Source organism: Haliaeetus leucocephalus, unplaced genomic scaffold (genome assembly GCF_000737465.1).
Source record: "Haliaeetus leucocephalus isolate CR32 unplaced genomic scaffold, Haliaeetus_leucocephalus-4.0 Scaffold340, whole genome shotgun sequence".
In the NCBI taxonomy this organism is placed as follows: domain Eukaryota; kingdom Metazoa; phylum Chordata; class Aves; order Accipitriformes; family Accipitridae; genus Haliaeetus; species Haliaeetus leucocephalus.
Genome location: NW_010972776.1, coordinates 3,292,645 through 3,312,107, shown reverse-complemented (window position 1 = coordinate 3,312,107; position 19,463 = coordinate 3,292,645). Strand labels below are relative to the sequence as shown.

General features: G+C 35.4%; 1 protein-coding gene across 1 annotated transcript in view; it reads left to right on the top strand.

Moving 5' to 3' along the window:
• The window catches only part of CHM (choroideremia (Rab escort protein 1)), a 73,454-nt gene extending 62,182 nt beyond the window's left edge, over positions 1 to 11,272 (top strand). The window contains exons 14-16 of the mRNA XM_010572537.1: positions 315 to 407; positions 3,810 to 3,976; positions 9,308 to 11,272. Of these exons, the coding sequence (XP_010570839.1) occupies positions 315 to 407; positions 3,810 to 3,976; positions 9,308 to 9,514 (467 nt within the window). The 3' untranslated portion in view covers positions 9,515 to 11,272. The remainder of the gene's footprint in view (positions 1 to 314; positions 408 to 3,809; positions 3,977 to 9,307) is intronic.
• The last annotated feature ends 8,191 nt before the right edge of the window (positions 11,273 to 19,463 follow it).

The following is a 19,463-nucleotide window of genomic DNA, read 5'->3' as shown; positions in this document are numbered from 1 at the left end:
GCTTTTCCTGGTATCAGTAGACACATTTTCATAGAATGGCATTCTCTCTGTCTGCACTGCTGAAGTTAAATTTTACTTTCATCTTAGCAACATATATGGAAGAGAGAGATAATTATGAGATGTGTTAAGAAAATTTCTCTGTGTGGTGTATATACACTGTATTTCCATAATACTTTACTTCTCTGGGTTAAAGGAAGTGATTTGTATGAAGAGCAGTGATTTCTAAAAGACTGTTGTGCCTTTTAAAAATTGTAAATGATATTTATATATCTGTGTATTGGTGATAGTAATTAGTTTGTGTTCTCTTTTAACAGATTTAGTCCATTTAACCTGTCCATCAACTAAAACTGCTAGGGAAGATTTAGAGCCTGTTGTACAGAAGTTATTCAATCTAAATACAGAAAAAGGTAAAATAAATAAACGAAGTATTAAGAGATTATTTTGCAAAAACATAATTTACCCTTGTAACTAAAGTATCTGTTACTGAACGTCTGAATCTGTCATCAGAGTCAACATATGGTGAGCTGCTATTTAGATATCAACATTTCAAAGTAAAGGAATCTATTTTGAGAATGAGATTGATTAGACAGATGTCAGGTTTTTTGTATTACATGATCTAATGTTCCAAGTCTTCTTCAGCTGTGGTTTAACTTCATTATACAAGGACCATGGCTATAAGTGTCTAGGACCTTTTTAATTTTTCACACTATCTTTTTCATGGAAACATATTTGCTTCTCAGCATATCTTTCAAAGGTGCAGTAATGAAATGAAATATTTGTGAATCTGTTTTTTTACACTGTCCTGCTTTTAGTGATTTCTATCACCTGGGTATCCCTACCAAAAGTTATGAAAACCCCAAAAGTTAGTGATTTGCTTTTCTCCTCCAGCTGCCAGATGTGCTCAGTGCTATAAGCTTCTTAGGGTTTTTTTGCCTTCTCTCACTTTAAGACTGTCGCTCATTCTTTTGTTGTCTTCTTGAAGTGCTTCCTTGTTTGCTGTTTTTAGTTGAAATTCTCTGGATTCTGCTTTAAGCAGTGGAAGCGTAAAGTTGTTACACACTGCAGTGTTATCAGGAAGATAGATTTCCAGTAATTTCCAATAATGAAGTATTTGGCTCTAAATTCAAGGAAACCTTTGCCAGCTACTTTCATGCACTTTGACCTTGAGATGGACAATTTCACAGTCCCAGAGGAAAGCAGCTGTTGACAAAGCAGTTGTTGCCTAGAAAGAAATTGTCCCTGAGATACTTTGAGCTAGTTCCACAGAATTCTTTGAAATTTAATCCCAAGATCTTGATTTTAATCTTATTTTTGCTAGATGCTCATAGAATTGGTAGTGTGCACATAGAAGGTGTTGCTATGTTCTAACCCTGGCAAAGCATTTTTAAATGTAGTCTGCTCATACTTAAATACAGTAAATCATAGTTGTTCTATGAGAAAACAATACTTAGCTGTCAGTGGAAGTGTTCATGTTCGTATATAGGCAAGTTGGTTAGATGTGGAAGTATTTTATAATATTTATAATTGGTTTGCTTATAATGTTTACTGTTATGCTTCATTCAAGAAGCATAACATGAATTCAGGTAGAATTTCCTCCTGTTAAAAAAAAATAAATGCAGTAATTTATGTGGCCAGTCTTTCTTTTTCCTCTCAGGGCTGTGTAACCAAGAACAGTATTTCATGAAGGGTTGAGTTAGCTTTTCACAAGTTTGCTTTTCTGTGTTCTTCTCTGTTTTTAGGTATTTTTTTCCTCTACCTTTTAATTAAAAAGGAAATATCTTATTGTTTTTGTTAGACAACACAGTGCTTTTAACAGGAAGTAAAGTATTAAATAATATGCATTTTCTTTTTTGCTTACAGGAAAGGCATCTTTGATGTCCCAAAGATGTAAATTTTTTACTATGTTTATAATACAAGTGCCTTTACAAAACAAATATGTAGAATACAAGTAGGGTTTGTAAGTAGAAAATTTTGTTAGATTGGAAAGCTGTAAACACTTTTCATGTTGCTATTTGTTAATTTAAAGCCTGCTAATTTCCAACTTTTAATATTTAACATATATCTTAAATTTTCAAGACAGTGCCATGTGTTTCAAAGACTCAAGTGGTGAAGAAAAGATTGGCTTGCAGTTTAGTGTCTTCTAATCATTTGGGGGGGTGGCATTAATCTTAATGTTAAAAGTGATCCAGTTTTGAAATGATATATTGTTTAGGACCTGGCTGAAATTCTTCTGTAGAAACTCTGTGATCATAGGGGTCCTCAGGTGCACTGAGGCACTGAAAAGCTAGTTTTCACTGACACATAGGCCTTTTTATCATCAGGATGAGGTAGTGGTCGTATTTTAATTAAAATGTCAGAACAAATACTGTTGGAGTTATTGAAAATGAATCACCAGATAAAGTGAGCACTGGGCCATGGCAGGTCAAAGAGGCAAAGTCACCTGGAGAAGAGGACTCCATTCATTTTCCTGCCTAAATGAGGAAGAAGTAACTTTTATGAGCAATGTGAACTTTTAAATATATTAAAGAGCATCTTGCCCTGTATTAAGGCTTAGACTTTCACAGGCTGATGAATTTAATTTAGATTTCAAACTGTTCAGTATGGTTAGCACCTATTTTTTTTTAAATATTTGACAGTTATAAAAAGATACTAAAGGAATAGTGTAGATTTATCTCTTTTTTTTTTCTAATTCAACTGCTTTAAAATACTGTTTTGAATGCATTGTTATCTAGAAGTTTCTTCCTTGGAAAGAAGTAAATCTCACAAGGTCTTTTACAAGCTTCATTTGTTTTAGAGGAGGTAAAATACCAAAAAGGGGACAGCAAATATGCCAAACAAATAGTACCTATTAAGCTAAGAATCTATGTTGTGTATTCCTCTATTGCATTCTGCACTGTTAAAAAGTGACCTTCATCTTCCCAGAGGTTTTTCTGCCTGTGCACAGAGGGGTTGTAAGAATGTGCAAAGTAACTGCAAGAAGGTACAGATGATGAAGCAGCAAGATGTAGTTTATTATCATTTTGTATTCATAATGAGTATTGGAGCACAGTACAAGTCCTCAGTAAGCATAGATAAATATAAATTAATAATTTATTTTTATTTAGCAGTGTTTCCACAGGTTAGAGTTTCTACTGCGTATCACACATCTCAACTAGAGTACTTCTGGGTTTTGGCAATTCTTTATCTGCACTTAATTGGGGGTGAAGTATTCTTTCTGGATTTTGCTTTAAAATTTCTTTTATTTAAACCATGAGCATTAGTTAGACTCCTTAGATTGGCTTGAAGACGCTCAATCTTAAAGCACACAAAGGTCTGTTATAAGAAGAGCTCCCATACAAAGATAAACTATTAAATGGGGGGGGAGGGGGGGAAGTATAGATGAAAAATATCTTTGCATATGGAATGCAATAGCTTCAAGTTGGCACAGCTGTGGAGCACTTGTTCAGAGCATCACATGCTCGTGGAGTTTATCCAGAGTAAACTGGATAACATGAAGTGGAAAGGCATTAAATTTAGACCAAGCTTCTTGGCAGTATGCTTTTAGGTGATAACTGGTTCTTATGTGGCATAATGTCTACAGAATAAGTAGAGTTTACATACCCATGGCTGTAAAGGAAAAAAAAAGTATGAGGGAAGAGTACCTCAGAAAAGAATGGAAAGTAAGATTGATTGGATTTTTAAAGAAAAAAAATTACTTTATTACAGTAATTCCATGTTAATAAATTGATTTTTAGTATGCTAGATTACATATTTCCTGTATTACACGTGAGCATTGATTACTGGAAACACTTTTTTTTTTTTCTTTTCAGAGACTGACAATGAAGAACTGGAAAAACCTAGAGTCCTCTGGGCAGTCTACTTCAACATGAGAGATTCTTCAGGAGTTGACAAAAATTCATATGATGGCTTACCCTCAAATGTTTATGTCTGTTCTGGACCAGACTCTGCTTTAGGAAATGACTGTGCTGTCAAACAGGTTGGGCACATCAGTTTTTTTGGTTGCAGGATTTTAATTTTAAAGATGTAAGAAAGTCCAATACAGTCTACTTTTGTTCTGGATTATTCTGCTTTATGCTAGGTAATTAGTACTAATACAGCTGTAAAACTTCACAGCTAGACATACAAAAAAATCTTAATGAGCAAAGTGAATGTCAGTGGGATTGAGAATAGAGGAAACTTGAGAAAAGGTCAGTTGATATAGTAACATTAGGAGCAGGAGATAGTTCATGTGATCAGGTAAAGGGAACCTAGAAGGCAGCAGTACCTGAAGATGCTGATCTCAGTAGAATGGCTACTTGCTCTAATACTGTGGAAAGGAAAAATTGTCAAATAATTCAGAAATATAGATGATAACTGCCCAAAATATGTTGTCTTTCACCTGTAAGGTTAGAGAGGAGGTACAGTAGTAGAGAAGCAGTACAAACCAAAGGTCAGAAAAGCCTATCTACAGTTCAAGTTGGAATGATCATCAAAGTAGTTTAATACCTGCAGGACACAGTCACAAACCTAAAACCTGTTAGGAAAAAACCCAGCATGATTACTAATCTGGTACATTAAGCTGTCTGTCTCAGTTTACCTTCTCTTTGCCTTAGTAGTGCTGTATTAAAAAAATTATGGTGTAATTGCCTCAGAAGGAATTGAGGAGAACATTCTTTTCGTGACCTTGAGATAGTATTTGGCACCAAATCACACTCAGTTCCGACTTTTAGTTCTCAGTATTTGGGTGTCTACATATCTAGCTCCCGCTAACTAGAATCTTGAACTGAGAACCAGTTGCAACTTGCCTAGTAGTAGGTATGCCATACCAGTACTCAATTTAAGACAAACTACTAGTGCTTTGAAATTGGAGGTGAAAAGTGAAAGCTTCCTAAACAAAACTAGGTAGATGGAGAGATTGTGAAATAGCCACCTTCTGTGTTGGCAATAGGCAGAATATGCAGGGACTCCAGATCTTCAAGGGTAGGTACGTAGAAATTCACAAAGAACTTCCTGTCATACCTCTCATTGTGCCTTCCCCACTACTATTGAGCAGAAGACAACAAGATCATGCAAGTATGTAGATTATGACTTATTGAGCAAAAGACAAATACAGGACCGCTTCTCCTTTGCTCTTCCATTCAGAGATCCACCTGATAAGGAAGGTATAAATTCTTAGGCAAATCTACCACAGCAGGCACTGTGGTGTCAGGGTGCTTTCAGAGCTAACGTGAGAACACTTTTACATCTTTGTAGGATTAACTGGCACTAGTAATTTTTAAAGCTGTTTTTTTAATGGCCGTGTTCAGAGAACGTGCATGCCATCTTCTAACCAGTTGCAGGATATTTTTTATGACTAAGTCATAAACCTCTTAAAAGTAAGATTTTAAAATGGAAAGGCTGACATAGCCTGAACTGTAGGGTCAGAACTGTATAATTAAGGGCTAATAGTACCCTTCATTTTGCTTTACAAGGCAATAATTTGCCTCCCAAGAGGACAAAGAACTGTAAAGACAAAAAATAATGCAAGACAATTATTATGGTAGCCGTTTTAAATTGTAAATGAGTTCTTTTCTAAATGAGTTTTTTTTATTTAACGTTATTTAAAACAGTGCAAGTTAAAAGCTGTTTAAATACACTTAAAAAACCCAGCTTATTTCTAATTGATAGCTACCTTTTCTTTCTTTTCAGCTTTGTCTTACCTTAAGAGCTTTTTTTCTGACCAATGAGTTATGGTATTATAGATCAAGCTGTGTTTAAATATTCCGGGTACTGTAGTTAGCCTTTGTGTTAAATCTGTTGACCATCAGTGAGATAAATGTTCAACAAGCAGATTTTGGAGGAGAAACAATCAAGAGCCTAAAACACTGCCTTTCAGAAGGAGTAGATAGAAGCTACATTGTTTTGAACCTGTTTTAAATTTTCAAACAAATGGTCACTAGTTAGAGTGAAAAATATTTTAGTGTAAAATATTTTAGTGTTTATAATTAAGTCATAAGGGAAAATAAAAGTGAGGAGCGTATGTGAGAACAAAGTGAAGAATAGGCTGAAGAAAAAGCAGAACTCGCAGTTAGAATACACCCTTCCCATCTAGCATGCAGGTACCTTCTAGACAAGTGGAGAAGGGAAATACATGCAAGTTGGTGTGCCTTCTACCCACAAATTGCTTTCATCTTCCTAGCAATGGGGTGGAAATCTCCAAACATGAAATATTTAATAACTCATGGATCAGAACACTTTAAAAACCACCAAAAAAACACTGTGTGTGTTAGTCTTGGAGATAGCTTGGAAAATTGAATCTAATTTCTGTAATCAATTCTGTGTTTACTGTTTTAATGATACTTCCCCTGATTTATGTTTTCATTACCATTAGTATTACTAACTGCTATACGTCATGCTATTTGATTGTACTGATGTACATTATTTAGAAAGCAAGACACCACAACTTTTACAGACGATTATCCATCTACAGCTCAGTGTACAAATTACTTCATTCTTGTTTTAACTTAGTGTTAAATTCCTAGTATAATATCGAATTAATTTTGATGTCTGCATTTACTTGCCTTCAGGACAGCCTAAATCAAATGTAAAGTGCCGTTTAGGAGTCCCTCAAATTCTGTATATATGGATCAAGTAAAGCATCTGGCTTCCAGTTTTCTATTTTTTTCCTACTGCAACCTGACATGAATTATTATGTTCTAAAGTAGTATGTTCCTGAAGTATTTCAGATTTCTGAGGCATCTTCATGTTCATAAGAGAAAGCACTAAAATTGTCATGCCAGTATTTGTCCTTTAACCTGTTTATGTTTTTTTCTGTATCTGGAAGGATTTCAGAGTTATTCAAGTGTGTCATATTTCAGACTACTGTTAGTTTGGTAGTGTTCTCTGTAAAAGTTGCTATGAAAGCCCATACAGCTTGTCTATATTCCATCAGGGTGCGTAGCTGGGATACAGTAAACCAGTAGCAAAACATAGTTTTATTCAACTTCAAACAGTTATTAAATTAGAGTATCTGCGCAAGTGTTTCATATGCTTATGTCAGCGCTTAATTCAAGCGTACACACTTGAAAGCTTGTACACTTAACTACTAAATATTAAAGGAACTATTTACGAACTTAATTAGTTACAAAAAGTATTGAAGTGTTATAATGGAGGAGCTGTTAAATTATTATTGGTTATTCTGCATTACTTCAGCTGGATAAGGTTAACTTAAAAAATTGGTAGACCTGAAAGCACTCTATACCATTAAATTGTTCAATTATAATCAATGTCATGATGTCCTACATAACATACTGGGAATTTCTTTCCATGTTCAACCTCATAATTATTTGACCATTTTTTGAGACTAGTTGGAGACCAAGTAATTGTTGAGAGCTGCATAGGAAATGTTTGTCTCCTCTAGTTTGTCATATATTTAGTGCAAAATATGACACATTTCTTCAATATTCTATTAAATATAGTAATAGTTTAAGTATATCTTTGGAGTTTCAAGGGCAAGTGCAGACTTGAAATAAAAAGTCTTTCTCTTCAAAAAGTTAGTTTTGTAAACTTTTTGTAAGATATTTGTACCCTCTTGCCCCCTAGACTTACTAGGCAAGGTTTTCAAATTACAAAACCTTGTTTTTGAAGTAGAGAATAGAACATTTTTTTATATTTTTTCATACTAATAGAAATAGTTTTAAACAGTTTTAAATGGGTATGGAAGAGTGAAATTTAGGAAGCAGAATGAAAAATTAAATTGAACTGAGAGTAGACAGGGTCATTTAAGCAGTTAATAATGGAGTCCTACATCCACGTGCTGGTGATACAAATCCACTGCTGGTGGGCAGTGAAGTTTATCACAGAAAGCTGTTTGGTACATGCTCAATGATGTATTAATCTGAAAACAATTCCCCCTTGTCCAGGAATCCGCATCATGTAATCAGCCTTTGCAGTTGGCATTAACTGACCCTACTGTCAGCTTTTTCAGTGCAGTGTCTGGTAGCAGTATGAATATAAAGATTAAATGCATTCTTGCCTATGTGGGAGCTCTCATCACAGGTCGCCTTTAGGGCATAGTTTACTGAATAGACAAAATTGAGAGGCAATATTCCTTTGCCTTTTTAGAAACCCAAAACATAACTGATCTGCATCAGTTGTCTCTGTTTCCCTTAGAAGCGTAAGGACTTGAAAAAGAAAACCTTTATGGAAATGTGAAGTGCTTGTTAATTCAGTAAATAAATTCCTGAGTGTCTCTAGCTTTTTTTTTTTTTTTTTTTTTTTTTTAAGACAAGCTTATAGATAGGTTATTTGCACAAGAATGTGTAAAACTGTTTAGTTAACAAAGCTCCTTGCATTCTTGGGTTTTTTAAAGGATTTTTGGTCTCCTGTGTTTTTATAAAATGTCTGGTTCTCAAGACTTCTAAAATTGTATCATTTTGGTTCCTTTTCTCCCAGATTTTGTAGTTTTATTCTGTTGTAATAACAACTACCCTGATGTCATCAAGAACACATTTCTCTTTAACGTCTTTCATTGCAGTGGTTAAAAAACTTGACTTTTTGTCTGTACTTAATTTCTAAACCTCAATGGCATGAAGAGTAAGTGGCCTTGTAAACTAAATCCTTGAGCTATGTCTTAAGAGTAACTGTCTTTTTATCTAAATAAAAGTTGCTTATACAGTTCTTTTCAGAAAAGCATAATTTGTGCACATAGGTGTACGTACATAACATATTAAAATGGTAGACATGTTTTTTGAAAAAATTATAAATGCATTGTATACAAATATGCATATATTTTCAATGATAAAATTCCATTGGATGAGAATAGTTCTCAACTGACCTATGTATGAGCTGTTCAAAAAAACAGAAATGGAAATTTTTTTGTAATATTTGAATTTAAGAAGGAAAGCCATGTAGATATGATGTAGATTGTACATATTAACAATTTCCTGGGTTTGCTTGTTATGTGAAATGGATTCTTCTCTCTAGAAAGAGGCAAGATCTTTCCCATTCTTTGCATTTGACTGCAGCTAGGGATATTTTTATAGTGGAAAAGATCATTTTGCTCACAAAAAATCATCTTCATTGTTCTCAATACAACGTAGAATGACCTGCATTTTTTAAAAAGCCCTGTGCTGTGACTTTCCTAGTAGAACAATGTAAAAAGATAGATTGCTTTTTCTTTTTCGAGGACTGCAAGAAGGAATGAATTTCCCATGTGTTTACAATACTGTCAAGGTATTAAATCACTATTGATTTGAAAGAACAGAGGTTAATCTTAAATATCTAAAATATTGCTGCAAGGTATTACATTTCAAGGTAAAGTTTATTTTATGCTTTTTTTTCTGAATAGGCTGAGACTATTTTCCAAGAAATGTTTCCTACAGAGGAATTTTGCCCACCACCACCAAATCCAGAAGATATTATTTATGATGAAGATGAGATTGTGCCAGAAGAGTCTGGATTCAGTAATTCAGCAGAGACAAAACCTGAATCCTCAACTGAGGAAGGCAGTAGCGGAGATAGTACTGCTGTTAAGAAGGAAGAAAATGAAGAATGAATTAGCACTGTTCTCTTAGTACAAGAGGAGGTTGCCCAAACTAGAATGTAAGGGAGGAAGGGTAAGAAAAAGAAGTTTAAAAAACCCACGGCCATATTATTTGCAATTGCCTTACTTTCCTTAGCTTGAATAATCTTTCTTTGTCAAATAATTTCATTGATAGCTGAGACATTTCTAAATAGTCATAGGTCCACCAGATCCAGGGATGTTTGTAGCTAAACAAAAAACATAGAACAAAGCATTTGAATTTAAAATGCTAAAATAGCGTGATTTGTTGAGAGAATTTGGTTTTGGTTTATATCTTGGAAGGAATCCTCCCATCTTTTAAACAGGCAACAAGTCGAAACTAGTCAAAAGAAAAAATGTGCAAGTTGGCTTACCAGTCAGAGGATGATCTTCTGATACAACTGTTGTGGTTTAACCATATCAAAGTTCTACTAAAAATCATTGGATCTGTGATAATTAAACAGTTGAAGGTGAGCTTCACAATCGGTCTTTCCAAGTGGTTTTATGAATGGATGTTAAAGGCAATAATATTGACAGTTCTGGAGTGGCTTTAGAATATGTAATAGATGTCAGGTTTAATTTCTATAATGAAAAATTTCTTGTATGGTTTTGAAACTGATGCCATAATTTAGAAACAAGTATAATCCAGTAGGTGTTCCTCACATGAAATTATTTTACATTCAAATTTTTTTTTTTTTTTAATAAGATCTAATAGATCACACGTTTTCAGTAGTGGCTTAATTTACGGTAGTCAGGAAAATAACACAATTTAAACTTAATGCTGGATTTCCCACCAAAATTTAAAATCATAAATGGAGCATACCTGTTGTTAGTTTCCCTGAATTTGTTGCAGTGTTTGGGCCTTTAATAAGCCAGTAGTTAATTTTTTGAAGTATGGCATCTGAGAAGTTTAGATGATCATTAACTGAGATTTTTTGTGGTGGGGAGACGGTTCAACTGATAATTCCAAAGGTTTGTATTGATCCCGGTTAATAGGATTAAAATTAGTGTGATAGCTGTAAATTATACATTTTGTAATGATAAATCATAAAGCATTTATACAAATTTATTGAAGTATTTATAAGCCTAGTTTGTATGAAGAATTACAAAATAAGAAAGCTGTTGTAAATGACCATGATAAACTTGCACTTCTTCTGAACAATGCTTGAAATTAGATATTCAGATGATGAAAAATATTTAGCATTTACTTAAAGTTGTACCTTAAAATGTACACCCAGTAGATCAGTAGTATATCTAAATAGAGATCACTGAATTTTGATGAGTTGTGTTTTAAACTTCTACATGAACTTAGATATAGTTCTAGCAGTGCTTAAATACTGTACGTAAATTAAAAAATACCATTGAATAATGAATATTCAGCACTGCCTGAACTTGACACATCCAGGCTTTTGTACAGTTCCACGGTGCATGTGCCTGCCTTTTAAATGGCTTCACACCATAAAGGTTAATTTATTTATTTTTTTACAGCATAACTGATACTGTTAACTTCACTTTGTCTTGCATCATAATACGTTGTCCAATTTGCATTTCAAAAACGGTTTGTTTGTGTTTACGTTCTTTGTTTATTGGATAGGTACCATTGTGTGTATAATCCCAAAGTCCTCAGAAAAATGTGTGGTTGAAATGTTTCCAATGTTAAACAACAGTCATCTCTGGATGCTTGTGATTGAGCAGTTATTTATATATAGTAATAAGCAGACTGCCTCTTCATTTAGCTGTAATTTTTATGTCTCTTGGAAAGCATGAGTATATGGTAATTGTATTTAACATCTACAGAACTATAAAAGAACTAAGTGGAGGACCTAGTCCCTGTTTGTCTTTCAATAACAGGGATCATAGTTTAATTTTTTGTCTTCTATGTTTACAAGGAAATCGTTTGATGAAAATTAAAGGTTTGCTTGCAAGTGCATTTTTCTGTGTTTTCTTTCAATTATGCAAGAAAAGCAATTAATTTTTTAGCTGAGATTTCCTGATGTTGGCATCTGTAATATGATTGAAGTTTACGCGTGACTGTATGTTTATAGAAGTTAGTGAGTTTATATACAGTAGTATCTTAGTCCTTTGTGTCCAAAGCAAAGTTTTGAAATATTGCAGATTTGATTTTAGATAAGACAGAATAATCTACAAGTTGTAGGCTATGACTTTACACTACATTGATTGCTTAAAAACTGTTTTCATGTCTTGTTCGTGTGGTGAATGGAAACATAAAATGTTTTTTCCTATGGTACTTGAGTACCCAATAGCTCACTTGCAATAGCAGTGTAGATAAGACTGTTGATCTTTGTATTTTACAGAAATCATGCACTGAACTGCATTTTGTTCTTGCTTTAAATGATTTAAGCATACAAAGTAAGGGGTAGGCTTATTTGAAGTAGTTTTTAAGGCTTGTCATACAGGATGTATTCCAAAGATAACATGACTTTTTAAAAACTGGCAATTTATCTGTGGGATTATTAATAAATCAAGTTAAAGAAAGATAAGGTTAATTGAATTTTTAAACAAGTAGCTGTATTATCCTTCAAGCACCTTGGAGCTCATACAATATTCACACCTTTTTTTTCTAAGGAGTGCTTTGATATGTTTGAATTCCTTTTTTAATGAGTACTTTCTTTTTAAGTTGGTTAATTGGATTAACCCTTAATATTCAAACAGTCAATTTTATGCCATTTTCCCTTCTGCTGTTGTATTGCCTCATCTGTATGACTGCAATTAGTTACTGTTCCTTTGGAAGTATTTTCAGCCATGAAGCTGCTACGTCTGCTTTTTCTGGTGATGATGATGCTTAGGGCCATTTGACAGGTAATCATTAGAACTTAGATCCTTGCAGACTATGGGGTCTTTTCTCCTATCATTGCAGGGGGATTTATGTAGGTAACTCCTATTAATGTTAATGGGACTTGCATGTGTAAATCCTCCTTGCATCAATGGGAAAATTGACCCCTGAAAAAAATATCTTCATGTTAGACTTGCTGATTCAGAAATGTCCAGGCACTGTCAGCTCCTGTGTGGAAGTGTGATGGAGCATGTACTTTGTGCCATTTCACTGAAATGCTCTAAGGAGGACTTGGGGAATTTTCAGGGTTTTTATCTTTTATATTGTATTTTATATTTTCCATACACTTCCAAATCTTAGAGGTCCTTTAACGATTCTCTTTATGTAGCTAGTATCAATTCCACTTTCTGTACTCAGGAGGTTGCATGGCTCCTTTTGCTTTGGATCTCGCTGTATTTTAGGCCCCTCTCCCCTCCAAATCTTTTTACATCAGCAACAGCTGATTACATAAGCAACAGCTTAAATTCAAGATCAATTTGCTAGTAATGTATTGATTAATGACAAGTCAGAAATATTAAAATACTGTTTTCACACAATAAGAGACTAGGTCACTTACAATCCATAATCTCATCTGTTGAAAGGATAAAATTAATTTCTTCAACACTTTTTCCAGGCTGGGAGTGGGAGAACATGTGAACTACCCACTTTCCTCGGGTGGGGAAAAGAAGAATGGAGAGACAGACAAACAAATGAAAATAGCTAAAGCAGGATTGTTGTAGTGGGAGGGGGAGGATAAAATGGGGGCTGTTTGTCATAACCTTCATGCTCTGAGATAACTGAGTCATGCACTTTTATTTCCCTTTTTGCTGTGTAAGATTTCTACACAATTTCTAACAGTGTATGGACTCTGGGGAAGAAATATATATGTGCTTTTCAGAATGAGGCAACAACAATTAACAAAGGATGGAATAACATATAAATGGAGTAATACCTGGCACACGCACTGAGGACTGCAGTACAAATAAAACTGTTATTTTTTGTTTAACTGTGGATATGATTATCCATTCTTTATTTTGTATTTTGTTGCTCAGTCAGTTACTACTGCAGATCTTTTATATAATCCTCTGCAGTACATTTTAGGTTTTTACTTACCTGACAATTTTACATCAGTAGCAAGTCATGCCCTTAAAAAGTAAAAATTATGGTGTCAGAACTACTCGAAACTGCTCCAGAGATCTGTCTTAGCTTTTCTGCCATAATGAATGTTCTCTTCTCCCATTAATTATCAGTAAGCTCTGCAGATTCTGGTGGGTTGTCTGCTGCTGATGCTCTTTATTTTTCCTCAGAATTCTGTGACTGCAATTAGTGCAGTTGCTAATTTTCAAACTAAGGGAGCAAGTTACTGAGATCACATCATGAAACTTAATTGATTTGTGTCTGTGTGTGTATGTATATATATATATCATGACAAAATTATTAACTCATAGAAGTTTATCATTTAAACTTTTGCAGAAATCAACCGCTATAGAATGTCCAAAAGTTAGAATTACCTGCTGTTACCAAAACTGTCAATAATATGTGGGAAAGTTGTGGTGGCAGGGCAGTTGCTTGCATTCCTTGGGTAAGTAGTAATGCGAAGTATCTTTGGTAAGATGTAGAAGTAGTTGAGATACTGGATGTTTGAGAAACTGATGCAAAATGTTCGTTTATTGCAACCCAATTTAATAGTAAGATTGCTTCAATAATCAGATGGAAATCTTAACTTTGGTGTGTATGATTTCAAGAATAACTTTTTTAATGTGATAAAAAGTTACCATAGAACGATACTTTCAGCTGTAGAGGTAAGTAGTAGGAAATGGGCAGCCATGGTGGAATTCATGTCATCAGCCTCATATCTAGCAAAAAAATTACTGTTGGTGGAAATACAGCTTATTAGCAATTCCACCATTACGTTTATTTACAGGCTGCCAGTTCCTTTTCGTAAGAGTGAATGGTTCTTCAAAATCTGGATGGGGAGCCAGGCAGGGATGTTGTAAATCTCAATGACATTTGAGATTCAGAAAGTTGACAGTGAAGTATCAGGAAGATGCAGTTGTTGACTGCATGGGAGTTCTGATCAGAGGAGACTTTAATAGAAAATACTCTTCCTGTCACAATTCTAACAGACAATATATTTTACACTACTTGCATACATTGACAAAAAAGATGGAAGATATCAACCTGAGTGTATATCAAGACTCAGATGTATTTGACTAAACAATGGTTGCGTAGACAATGGTTGACTCCCAGTGTATATAATGCAGCTCAAGTGGCAGTTTTATGTAGGTGTCTTCTCAATCTTGGGTAAAAGCTTCTTTGAGAGCGTTGCAAGTTTTACAACAGGCTAGTATACTGAATTCAGTAGTACACTGCTTCACCCGATTTTAGTTTTTCCTATTACCTATCAGAATTTTTTTTACTCAAAAAGATTAAAGCATCAAGTAGAACTAAAATACTTTCTTAGTGGCAGTCTAATCTTTTGATTACCGTAGAGGCATGTTGCAAGGAGGTTCTGCTGTTAATACAGATAATGCTGATTTTAGGAAATCTCAGAACACCCACATTTTTAGATACAGATTTTCAGTATCTCATGCTTCCTTCTGAAGTGCCACCCCATAATTCATAATATATTTGGGTCTCTGGAGAAGGCTTTAGTGCTGTTCCTCCATTCTGTATGGTTAAGACTTCAGTAAGTGGAGCATGCCAAAGGCTATGGACATCTCAGATAGTCCTCACTGAGAGGCTTCTCTTCTGAGGTATTACTGCATGATAGCAGTCACCACTGGTGGCTAACAAATGTGGCTTTGGCTTTTATAGTTGCTTTTTTGCTGCTCCAATTTCAGGAGGCTTATTATCTAGTTGAGTACTGGCAGCTTTATCTCATTCCTTTTCTTTTGCTCTAAGCATGGAGCTGGACTAAGAAATGCTTCTCTGTTGGAAGTGATTGTTGTCTCGATCCTGAAGCTGTGTAGGTTAGTAAGTCATATTAGCACAGTGATAAAACATTGGGATAACGTCATGCTAGACTGCAGTTCATTGATACCTCAAGGCCTAGTTCACAAGACATAAAATCAGTGTGGTATTTGGATGGTATTCTGTACCCGAGTTGAATGTCCAGACTGAGGAACAAGTTTTTTAATTGCTGGCTGACATCATACTCAAAACTTGGAGTCTAGAAAAGGATAGCTTACAAGAGTCTTCTCTCTTAAAAAAACCAAACAAACAAACAAACAAAAAAAAACAACCAAAAAAATCCCCTAAAAAAACATACAAATCCAAACACTCCTGTGCTGTGTTTTAGACTGTGCGTACATAAGAAACTTTGTGATGGCCTATGTGGAATACTGAATCTATTCTGTTTCAAACCTGAGCATATTTCTGGAGCTCACCCAAGGGAAAGCCATTTAATCATGATGAGAGACCAGCTGTCAGACCAATGTAACGAAACATTTCTCTGCTTTGGGAACTTTTCAGTAGCGTGAAAGTCACAGCAAGTCATGGTTGAGTCCTTTGTTGTGAATAAATTATCCAGTGAATTCAGCCTTTTTTCCTGTGCAAAAATTGGTGTAAGCCCTAGCTGAGTACCTTCAGTGAATAATTTTTAGACTATAGATTATTCAGAGAAAATCCACTATATGAATCTTGCAGAAACTTACTAGCTAAGTCATGTGGTATTTTCCTGGTCCATATTTGGATGCTGAAATAATACATAAAACTTAATTTTTAAAATGGTGTATTCATTATTACGTCATACATTTTTAAGACAAAAAAATAAAATGCTTTTATGAAAAACGGCGAAGATGCTATCTACTATTAAGGAAGCCACTGTAAAATAACTTATTTTGGTGACACTCGTACATGATGCTTGCATTTTCTTTCCATAGAAGTTTTAAGCCAGGAAATTGTAGATTCCTTTCCAGACTCTAAAATGAAAATGTGAGCATGGTAAAAGCTAATAGCCCTCTCAGTTACGTTTTAAGGACATACTCATCTCTGCTAAGATATCACTTGAAATGCACACAGTATAGACTATACATTTAAAAATTTGGTTTGCATCAATTCTCTTCAGATGGTCTATTCCACTGTCATCTCTGAAGTGATGTCTGAAAATGCAGGCATGTGCACAAGTGTCAATAAAGGGGGGAGGAAGCAGTACTGGAAGAGTAACAACAAGCAGTGGATAATGTATCAACTTGGGATTCAAGAGAAGTGGATAGATTTGTTGGCTCTGGCACTGGTTTCCTCAGTGAACTTGGTTGAGTCATTTCCCTTTAATGTTGTAGTAAAAAGATGTAAAACGGTGACAGACATTTTCTGAAGCCTTTCGAGATATCGATAAAATATAAAAGTAATATATGTATTTGAGAAAGAAAATGAACAGTCTTAATGATAACTGTAAAAATGCATAGCAGTAATACTTGAATAGAGGTGCAAATGATTTTCTAAGAAAAAACCAAATATAACTATTATAATGTGATTGGGATAGCAGATGTTTGGTTATCCAAGTCCTTTTTTCCATCTCTGACATTTTCTGTTTTACAAGTAAGGTTTCAGCAATCAGCACAAACTCTTTGTTTACTGCTTAATAAAAATAACATAAAATTATACTTTTTTGAAATTTTTCTGATTATGCATATTTTGCTGGCAGATTGTAATGCATTGTTTAATTAGGAATTAATGCTAATGTCATTAACATTCTGTGTGGTAATTCAGTAGGTTGCCTATTTATAGACATAATGAAAGTTGTAATTTTTTTTGTAGTAAAGCGCTTTTGACTGTGCTATTAAATTAAAAATACTCTAACGTGATGTTAGCTTTCAGTTTCATTGTCCATGGTCCAGTGAATCTGAAAAATACTGCTACATGTATTAAACATGGGGGGTTTACATTTTTTTTTTTTTAATAGAGCTTAACTCATCCTTTGAGAAAGAAACAAGAAAAAGACCAAATTAAGCAGGCGTCTCATAACACTGAGATCTGAAGTTTAAAATACTGTCCTGCCTGAAGACTATTTGGAGTTAGGACACTGATTTTTAAATAAATCAGAATCTTACCCAGATTTTATTCTGTGGTGCTGCTTACAAATCAGGTAATTAGGCAGCACTTCACCTTTCAGTTTATTACCACGAATATGGATGTGTGCTTTATTTGTGGTTATAAAGTGCAAAACAACTGCTGAATTTTGTACTCCATGTCATCTCTTCAGTATGGACAATGAATTCTATGAATTGCTTTCTACACAGCCTTTTTCTAAGCATTTGTAATATCTTATTTGCATAAATGACCTCCTTTTCTAGGAAGGTTTTTAAACAAAAGCAGTGGGATACCTGTAACAAAAATCAGTAAGCACAAAAATGTGAATGAAGTATGCTTCAAGGAACTCCTAAAATTGTGTTATGGCCGTATTTTGGATAGTATTTCACCTGCTGTCCTGTCTGTATATACAGTCCATATACAGTGAACACATTGTCCATGTTCTTGTTTTAGTTCACCTTTTTACAGCTTGAATTATGCGTACTTCTAGGGCTCTATTTCTACACTTTGTAACGTGTTCCAGTTTAATTAAACAGCTCTTTCGATTGTGTGCTCTACACTCTTTAATCTTTGAGTCAAACATGATCAAGGAGGTTTAATGGTGCCAGACCAGTGAATAATGCTTGAATGATAAGTGAGAAGTAATAGAAGGTAAGGAAAATAAATTAAGTGCTGCGGGTTCCATACCTCCATTACGTACACATGGGGCGTTCTCGGTGGCGGGAATGAAATTTGGTGAGAGGTGATAAAATAGTTTGTACTTAATGGGCTCGGAGGACTTGCGGGCAGGCTGTGGCGTCCTCCCCGCGAGGCCGACGGTGGATGCTCATCAGACAGGGCTGAAGGCAACCACTGCTGATGGTCTGGCCTGGGTTGGGGCACCAGCAGCCGGAGGCCTGGGCTGGCACGTCTCGGCAGCGAGGGAGGAGAGCCCTGGCCAGGTGGGAACACGTATGTCCGCAGGCAGCGCTGGGGAAGAGGGTCTCCATGTCGCTGCTCCCTGCTCCTCTCAGCTGCCGTGCTGAAGGACTTGGCGCTCCTCTCCCATCTACCTTGCGTTCATCATGCTTCTTCTGTCCTGTACGTGCTCAGTTACTCCAAAGGGAGAAATAATCCCCCTTCTTCCTAGGTGGTTACGCTTGACCTTGTCACTGCCTTCTTGAGAAAATATCAACAAGTGAACCAAATTTGTGGCGCAGAGCAATGCTGGATGGCACGAGCGAAGGCCTGGTTTTTGGGGTGGTTCCTCTTGAGTCCCTTCAAAGCTTTGCAGTCGATGAAAAATGGCTCCTCCAAGCAAGGATGGTCGCTGCCAAGTGGAAAGTGCCGTTACGGCACCTCGGCGTTCAGCCTGTGCTCACTGTTTTCAGCTCCACAGGAGCTGAAGTGATGAACCAGCGTTGACCAGCTCATCCTGCACAGGGAAAACTAAATGCAACTCTGGATGTAAATTTTGGAATTTTATGGATTTCTAGAGGAATATGAGGTACGTTTTGAGTTCCTTCTAGGCACTTCTGTGGCTGTCATCCTTGGTGATGCCGCAACGAAGACAAAGAACTAAACAAGCTAAGAAAATTGTTCTCTGAACTTGACCAGCGTCTTCACAATGCTGGGCTGAGAGAGGCTTCCTCCAGGAAAGCTTGTACTGCCCTGCTCTCTGAAGGAGCTTTCTTCACAGGGCTGAGTCTGGTTGGGGTTACGCGTGCCATGGTAGCTTCACACTGCAGGGCTTAAACCTATTCTTATTGAAATCAATAGATATTTTTCTCACAAAGCCACTTGGAAAGGTTTTTAAAGGATTATTGGAATTTTTGGATTACCACAGATGAATTCATTCTGTTTCACTGAATTGAATTACAGCATCATATCTGTTGCTAGTGTATTAAGCCAGCCTTAAAACGTAGTTCCTTTGTGAAGAGCCTTTTTTGGTTTTTTTTTTTTAAGAGTAAGCAGGAAGGATTTTTCAAAGATGTGTATTTTTCTCAGAGTAATGTTGCATACAGACTGGAGATTGCTTCTTCTATTGAATTGCATAATGAAAAATCAATCAGTTTAATGGTTGACAAACTTTGACAT